This window comes from Eupeodes corollae, chromosome 1 (genome assembly GCF_945859685.1).
Source record: "Eupeodes corollae chromosome 1, idEupCoro1.1, whole genome shotgun sequence".
NCBI classification, from domain to species: domain Eukaryota; kingdom Metazoa; phylum Arthropoda; class Insecta; order Diptera; family Syrphidae; genus Eupeodes; species Eupeodes corollae.
Genome location: NC_079147.1, coordinates 283,827,244 through 283,836,454, shown reverse-complemented (window position 1 = coordinate 283,836,454; position 9,211 = coordinate 283,827,244). Strand labels below are relative to the sequence as shown.

At 37.6% G+C, this 9,211-nt stretch overlaps 1 protein-coding gene across 1 annotated transcript in view; it reads right to left on the bottom strand.

The window, feature by feature from the left end:
* Nucleotides 1-5,218: 5,218 nt before the first annotated feature.
* The window catches only part of LOC129938476 (insulin-like growth factor-binding protein complex acid labile subunit), a 29,733-nt gene continuing 25,740 nt past the window's right edge, over nucleotides 5,219-9,211 (bottom strand). The window contains exon 3 of the mRNA XM_056046081.1: nucleotides 5,219-8,704. Coding sequence (XP_055902056.1) covers nucleotides 6,976-8,604 — 1,629 coding nt within the window. The 5' untranslated portion in view covers nucleotides 8,605-8,704 and the 3' untranslated portion in view covers nucleotides 5,219-6,975. The remainder of the gene's footprint in view (nucleotides 8,705-9,211) is intronic.

Below are 9,211 nucleotides of genomic sequence, written 5' to 3'. Positions count from 1 at the left end.
ATTAAGGATTAACACAAATAGACCAAAGTAATGACCACGGGCCAAAGCACACAAGTTATTCTAAGGCAGGGGACCATAGAGGAGGTCGAGCAGTTTAAATATCTGGAATAAACAAAACCCGTAGCGCATTTGGAATCCTTTCTCCTGTATGGAGCTCTAGCAAAATATCGCTACGCACCAAGTTGAAACTCTTCGAATCCAACGTCAAATCAGTGCTGTCATATGGTCCAGAAACATGCTAATGATCTGCCAAAGTCTCGAGCGGACTACGAGCTTTCGTTAATCGTTGTCTGAGCTCTATTCTGAAGATCCGCTGGCCGCAAACTATATCTAACGTTGAGCTGTGGAATAGGACCGGACAGTGCATAGGCCTAACACTGATTAAACCAGACGACAATATAGCAAAACAATCCGTAAAATGGAATCCCCAGGGTAATAGACGCCTTGGAAGACCAAAGACAACTTGGAACTCATCAGTTTTGAAAAAGGCTCGGTCTGAAGGTATTCAATCGTGGCCACAGCTGAGGTCAGTTGCGGTGAATCGGGATAGGTGGAAGGATCTCGTTGCTGCCCTATGCTCCAGCAGGAGCTAAAAACCTGCTGTACTTGCAGCTGGACAACATATATATATATTTATATAGGTTAGAAACAGCGGCAAATCTGTTTACTGAGGAACAGTTTTAAGGAATATTCTACTACAATTCTAGTACAATTTCACTTAAACCTATAAAAACCGGCTTGTCTTTGAAATCCTTAAAATTATTCTGATTACTTTTAGTTGAGAAATTTCATGTAAGTCGCTTGTCATAGTAAAATAAATTATTTACTTGGAAATAGACAGATATTGGCAAATCTTTTATAAAATTTCGATTTTCAGTATTTAGAAGGTCTATCGTCAAAATTCTTACAAATCCTCGTCATCTATTTCCAAAGGGGTCGATTCGGGTGAAGTAGAGCTTTCGTTTTCCATTGGGCCTTAGAATTCATTTACCAAAATATCAAATTCGTGATTAAAGTTTAAGTGTATTGACATTTTCATTTTAGTTTTTATATATTTTTAAATAAAATGTCTCACAACGTAATGTTATCAAACGAGAGAGGAGGGAGAGGTGTTTCCAACAAGGCACCTTTCCTTATCAGGCGGCAGCGGACGAATTCTTAACATGGAATCAACGGTGGCGTCTACAGTTCCAGTAAGCTTGAACTACTTAGTGAACTCCTAATAGGGCTTCTTCGACATATTCTGAGCCAAGGCCTGTAAGGAGCGGTTTATCTGGCTCCCCTTCCTTGGAGTTATACTAAGGATCTGGCTCTACAGGTTGTGGGTTGTGCCGTCGAGGTGACTTCCTGGCCACGTAAAAGCTTTCATAGTTGCGAAGCACCAACAAGCCTCTGATACGGAAGGATTCACTGTTGACAACCCACGCAAACGAAATAAGGACAACGAACTTCGGATCTGTACGTGGAATGTTAGGTCCCTTGACAGACCACGTGCAGCCGAATAATTAGCGGAAGCCCTAAACTGCTGCAACTGAGATATTACCGCCATCCAAGAAGTGCGATTGGTTGGACCGGGCAAACGCAAACTTAAAGACTGCGATATATACTACGGCGACTGCTACAGAAAACAAAGAGAGCATCTATTTGGATGTTGGAACGAGACTCAGGCAAAAAGTCTTGAGTTTCAACAGTGTGAGCGAGCGCATCACGACAATCCGCATCAAGGCTAAATTCGCCAACATAAGCCTAATATGCGCGCATGCCCCAACAGAGGAGAAAGATAAAGACACCAAAGACATATTCTTCGAGCTCTTGGACAAGACATATGAGCAGTGCCCTGGCTATGACATTAAAATTGTCTTAGGAGATTTTAATGCCAAGCTAGGAAGAGAAGACATCTTTGGTGTCATAATCGGGAGATACAGCCTGCACGACACCACCTCCCACAACGGATTCAGGCTGGTCGATTTCGCTGCGGGGCGAGACGTTCTGGTAGCTAGTACGCAGTTCACGCATCTAAATATCCACAAGGGGACATGGAAATCTCCTGATCAATCAACCGTCAACCAGATTGACCACATTGCGATCGACGCACGACACTTCTCCAGTATCCAGGATATCCGAACATTTCGAGAGGGCAACATTGGCTCGGACCACTACCTTGTTGTAGCCAAGGTGCGGCTACGGATATCCCGATCCAAGCCAAAACAAGGAAGTACAGTGAGAAGATTCGACGTTAGACGGCTACAATCGCAAGAGACTGCCATGTCCTTTTCCGATCGAGTCTCTAATAACCTCTTAAGGAATCCTATGCTGCCTACATTAAGCATTGGAAACCAGTGGCAACATTGCCTTGCAGCCATCAGAGATGCTGCCTCTGAAGTGCTAGGTTTCACACGGCGATCACAGTGAAACCCCTGGTTTGACGACGAATGCCGGCAAGCACACGCATCGAAACAAGAGGAATACAAAACGGCGCTGCACAAAAGGACTAGAGCTGCTCGTGAACTCTATGAGCAGATGGGGAGAGGGGAAGGACTTTGTTTACCTAGGCACCGCTATTAATACAGAAAACGAAACCAGCGCTGAAATCAAACGAATAATAAATCTTGCAAATCGCTCTCGAGCATGTAAAATCACCATCTACTCGTATAAGACACTCATCATCCCGGTTCTCATTTATGGCGCTGAGGCCTGGACCCTGTCAAAGAGAGATGAAAGCGTCTAAGGATGCTTCGAGAGAAAAATTCTTCGGGTGATTTTTGGTCCCGCACGCATAGATGGAGAATGGAGGAGAAGATATAACGACGAACTGTACGGGCTGTACAGCGACACTGACCTAGTTAGCAGAATTTAAGTCCAACGGCTTAGATGGCTAGGTCATGTATAGCGGATGGACATCAACGCTCCAGTCCGGAAGGTCTTCGAATCCAATCCCGTTTGACGACGCGCGCAGTAGAGGAAGACCGCGACTCAGGTGGCGCACCCAGGTGGGAGAGGACCTCAACCAACTTGGCGTGCGAAACTGGAGACAGCTAGCTAGGGACCGAGTTGGCTGGAGACGCATGTTGGTTGAGGCCCAGGTCCGCCCCGGAGTGTAGCGTCACCTTAAGTATGTAAAGTAAGTAACAAAGAATTATGAGTCTGGCCGAATGTATTAATTTATTAATGTTTTTTATTAAAAAAACATTATTATTAAAGTAGTAGAGTTTCATGCTTTTCAGTTTAAAGAAGTTCACTTAGGCGTATACGTGTCTTTTTTTGTATTCTCTTGCTTGAATGGAAAAAAATATTTAAAAAAATTAAATTTTTTGGTGAGATTAAATATTGAAATTTATACAAAATAAACTCTAAGGTCATATTTTTACACACACATGCAGATTTCAAGCTTTATCATAAATGAATTTCATACCAACTTTATCCACTTGTTGTATTCCTCAGCAAAATGATCCCATTTTCATTCAAAAACGTGTATAGTTTTATCATAATCTGTTTCCATTCAAAAAACACTCGAAATCATCACACACACTGGTATTAGTTTTTTTTTAACATTAACATTTAATTCAAGTGTATGTATTTTGTTTTTCTTTAAGTCTTAAAATGAGGCAAAAGTGAAATTTTTCTTAATTATGTTTTAATATTCTTATCATATTTTTTTAATTTTATTTTTAATAATAATTATGCTTAAAATTAACGTTAGTATGTATATATAAGTATATATATATATATATAATCTATTTGTTTTTTTTTTTTTGTTAGTATAAACTCCCTTGTATTTGGTTTTCATATTTTGTTCCTTATGATTTTTTTTTTAAATTAATTTTCAATTTTTCTGTTTTTATTTTAATTAATTTTTTTATATTTTTTTGTTGGTATTATTATTAAATTCTTATGCAATAAAATGTTTGAATTTAAATTTTTTGTTTTTAGGTTTATATTTAAGTAATTTTTTTTCTTTAAATTATTTTTGTTTGTACCACATATTTATAAAAATGATGTTTCTTTGATGAAATTTTGTGATTATAATTTTGTTTTATTTAAATATACTTAGAGTTGTTTTTGTTTATAGTATTTTTTGTTGTTAATAAAATTAGTTTGATGTTTATCTATATTTTTGTTTTACAAAAATATGTTTGAAAATTTGTTGTTTTTTAATTAATTTTTTTATTTTTTTTATTTCAGCGACTGAAGTTGATTTACCACTCATTGAAGTTGAATATTGCTTTTGAGAAAAGTCTTTAGTTAAATAGAAAATAAAATTTTACAAAAAAATAAGCATTTAAAAAGGAAAAGCTAACTTAAATATGCCAAAGAACTGAAATAATGGCGTAGAAAAACTAGTTAGGTACTCCTCATGAAATGGAGTCACAAGACTCTGTTTCCTCATTTAGCCTTGTTTTAATTTCATTCAAACACATTCTTGTAACATTTGAAATGGTTTTCATTTTTTTCTGAATGATTTAGAGTCCAAATTATTTTACTATTCCATACCAAGATCATGATTACCATGAAATAAACTGATAGAATAAAGGATCTTGGTGAAGTCTCAATTCGCATTGAAGCATTCAGTTCGCTACACATTTTTCTTTCCTATTTTTAGGTTCTTTTTTTTTAATCTCTCAACACGATTTCAATCTTTTTAAAATCACCCATTTTGGCAAAAACTAGTGTCATAACTAAAATCTATGACCTTTTAAAGCAATGTTCTTATAGACTGTTACTTAAGAAGCAAAACGCCAGAGATATGATAACAACGTTAGCCAAAGCGCTGCCTATCGGTGGAAAAATTTGAGCTACCACTTAGTTTTCTTACCTTAACAAATATTCTTTTGAAAGATATTGAATGCGCTACAACACCATCTAGTGGTCAATTTTAAGATTTCATGAGTAGCATAAAGCCTTCTTCTTGGACTTAGGATAACATTTCCTGTGACATATTGCTGCGTACCTACCTTTGCCATGTGTCAATCTTTTCCATATGCCAAATCAAATGTTTTTCATAGTTGCAGTGAAATAGTTGGCGCCCCTTGCGATAATCCATTCATGTACACTCCACCCCTGTGGTGGTTTGGACTTTCCCTAAAATGTCCACCCTTTGCAACAAAACAATGCTCAACAAAAGTAGGAAAACCAAAAATAAGTGAAAACCAACGAAAAACGAAAAAATCTATTAACCAAAAAAATCCATGCGAACGTAATAAAAATAAAAACAAAAGTCTTAGGTATTTTTTTATAATTTTTACATTTAATAAATTATCAAATTTTCAGTTTGTTTTGCTTTTTATTTTACATCGATTAACGTCTTCCATTATAAATTTATACATACTCTCCTTTAATTGTTTTCTTTTTTTTTTGGACTATCTATTTGTTTATCAGCTCTTTCATATTTAATTTGTTTGTTTTATTTAATTAAGGAATAAAAATAGGACAGAAAATTAAAATTAAAAAATTAAATAAACAACAAAATAACATCGACTTTGAGATAATACCGATTTCTTTTTAAAATTTTAATTTATTTAATTTAGTGAGAAAAAATAATAATAATATAATAGCCAGTCCGAATTGTTTTCTTCTTTTCTAATCTTTTTCTGTTAATTTAATAGTTTTTTGTACACAATTAAAAAATAAAATAAAATATAATAAAATAATACATTCAATATTTACAGTTGGGGAATTAAAAATTATTTTTTTTTGTTTTATTTAAATTTTACTTTAATTTATTTAATTCTTTTTTGTTTTATTTAACTTAAAATTTAGCATCACTGGAATTATCGTGTCTTTTAAATAGTATTATATTTTTTTCAGTTTTCAATTAATATTATTTTTATTTACAAATTGTTTTTGTTTTTACCAAAAAGAAGAAAATAATAAAATTTTTACTTATTTAATAAAAGTGTATCTATAAATATAGTCTCACTTAAAGTCTTAAAAACACACACATTTTTCTTATGTAATGTTTTGGTTTTTGTTTTTTTTTCCATGATTTTTCCTTATACTGTTTTTCTTTTTTTTTAATATCAAATTTTTACAATATTTTACAGAAAAAAATTAAAAATTATAATTATATTAATAAATTTGTTTGAAAATAAACAAAAGAATATAAAACTTTTTGTCATTTGTTTTTGGACAAAAGTGTGTATGGTAGTTGAATATTTATTTCTGTGAGGCACCACAGAGATTTTTCAAATGTTCGCACCAATAATTGTAGTTTTCAGTTCATTTGACAGTTTGACAGATAAATTGTAGTTGCTGATGATGTTGTTGTTCATAAATTGACAGCTGTCATTGCAGTTGTTGTTGGTGATGTTTGTTTTAGCGGATGGTCGGTGAGTAGAATTCAAATGCCATCCACCCCTGTCATCAGTGATAATGCCGCAAACTGTTGTTGTTGTTCATGATGTTGGTGCTGTTGTTGTTGTTGTTATTATTGTTGAACGAACGCCGACCCGTCGTATTGCCATGGATCATTCCAATACTTCCGTTGCGCATTGGCAACGCCGGTGGTGGAGGTGTTGGCGTTGGACTCGGTGGTGGAGCGTCGTGATCAATTGGCAGTGAATAATGCGAATTATTGTGAATATAATTCGGATCGATTGTGTGGTGTTTACCGCTACCGTAGTGATTGTGATTGAAGTGATCCTGATTGAGTCTGACGTGCCGATCTGTGGTGGCCGACTTGCCGTTGTTGTGAACAATTGGCAGGGGCTGGCTGTAGTGGTTTTGATTCGTGCCATTGCAGTTGTCCTGGAGGGTTGCGGACAGCTTGTTCTTGGCATTGTTGGTCATTAGGTGGATTTGGCTAAGCTGTACGAAGGAGGAGTTGTCGTTCGGTTGTTGTTGTTGTTGGACTGCTGTTGGTGGAGGTGGATGGGATGGTACGTTGCCATTGAGGACGGTCGATGTTGGTACTTGGAGCTGTTGCAAGGTTTGGTTCGAGGCACCCCGACCTCGGGGAGGTGGGGGCGGTACTTCTAGCTATAGTTCCGTAACTGGAATTGGCCTAAGGCCGAATTGTTGGTGGTGTGGGTTGTAGGTGGATGTCGGTGGGAATTGTGAGTGGATGCCCAGGCTGCAGGGATGCTGGTGCCGGGACATGTAGTCTTCATCGGAAAAAGTTTTCTGGTATTCCCTCTCCTTTCGACCAAGGGCAGAGTTTCCCCAGCCACCTTTGAGAAATTCCCGGATCTTCCGGCGACATCTGTAGAGGATCAAAGCCAGAGCTGTTATCGTTGCAGCTGAACCGACCAACAAAGCTCCAATCATCGCTTGTTTTCGGGGGTCATTGTGGGAGCATCCAAGTAAAGATGGTGTGAGATTCTTCAAATTCTCTTCCTTCAGCCTGTCGGGATATGCACATAATACGTTAGCGATAGCATCGTTTGTTGCGTTCTTTGAGACTAATAAGTTCCTCAGCCAAAGTACTCGGCAATCACAGGTCATGGGGTTATCTGAGAGATCTAGAGTGTGGAGATCGCTCCATGGGAAAAGTCCTTCAGCAAGAGTTGTGAGAGCATTTTCTTTCAAGATAACGTGTCGCAGATGAGGCAGGCCACTGAGAGCTCCTTCCTGCACTTCAGAGAGCATTTTGTTCGAAGAAAGATTTAGGAATTCCAAATTTGTGTTAGTGGCAAACGCCCCATTGTCAACTCTCTTCAGTCTCAAGGCTCCGGCGATCTCAAGTCGTCGAAGGTTCTTCAAACCCACAAAGGCTCCTTCCATAACAACCTCAAAGTCATTCTGTCCCAATGAGAGTTCTTCCAGCCTCTCCAAGTGACTTAGTCCCAGAGTTGGTATCCTCTGAAGACGATTATCTGACAGATCCAGGATCCTTACCCCCTCGAGACCCTTCAGTGAGTCATGCGATATGTTGTGTAGACCGGCTCCCTTCAAGTCCAATCGAGTCAAGCCTTTAAGATCTTCAAAAGCTCCCGATGGAATGGTCATAAACGAATTCGTTCCCAAAAATAGCTCAGCCAAACTTGGCATCGACTGGAATGTCTGCACCGATGGTACTGTTGTCAGAGTATTATCATCCAAATACAACACCCTGAGATTAACCATGCCATTGAAGGCGCTCGGATCGATGTGACTTATTCGATTCTGGCCCAAATTGAGTTCCTCGAGCTTGCTGAGTGGCGAAAACGTTCCCTGCTCCAATTCAGCCAGGAAATTTCCGCGCAAATTCAGCACCGTCAGCGATTGCAGTCCCATAAAAGTCTTATTACTTATCGAACCGATCTTATTGTGATTTAAATGCAGTTCTTGAAGCTTCCGCTGGTAGGCGAACGTCCTTTGGGGTATTGTCACTAAATGATTATATGACAAATCCAGGAAAGTTAGTTCGGCGTAAAATTGTATCGATGAGTCGATCGTTTTGATGCGATTGTTTTTGATCACTAGCCTTTGAATTGATGGATTTAGCGCGATCGGCAGGACATCCAAATGTCCTTCGCCGCATGTTACAACCAATGTGTCATCGTCACACTGACATCCCGATGGGCAGTTGGCCAGTGCTGAGATGCTCATAACTCCGAGGAGAAAGATCGCCGAAAAGAGATAAGATCGCAGTGATGATGATGATGTGAATGATCTTGATGTCGCCATTTTGAATTTTTGTTTTTTTTTGTTTTGTTTGGTTGTTTTGTCTGCTTCTTGTGATGAGATGCAAGAAATTTCGATTTAAGTGCTTCCAAAGTTGATTATCCTGGAAAAGAGAAGAAGAAAAAAAAACACCATCAGTATAAAATTTTATCTCAAAGTTGGTTATAAAAACATATAAAAGTATGCAACACACTTGAGGCTAAAAGAAACAAAAAATATCCTTAAAAAAGGAAGAAAACACAAACCCAAAGCCTTTTTATATTCTCAAAAACCAACCCAACTGGGACGTATGTCGCATTTAGCAATTTAAATTTGTGAAAAACAAAGTGAGAGCATACATCACAACACGAAGAAAAAGTCAATGTCAGACCCAGGAAAAAAAGCAACCCTCCTCTCACATAAACCCGAATAAGACGAAAAAGAGTTCCAGCAGCATACCTACACATAATATCCTTAAGAGGCCAGACGGTTAACTGCTATAAATTCCCAAAAAAAAAGATGAAAACACCAACCATGACAAGAGCAAAAATAAAAAACCACGTATCTTCTTTTTAAACCAGGAAAGATGTTAAAAAATAACATCCAACAAGTTGTGAGTAGGTATCTAATG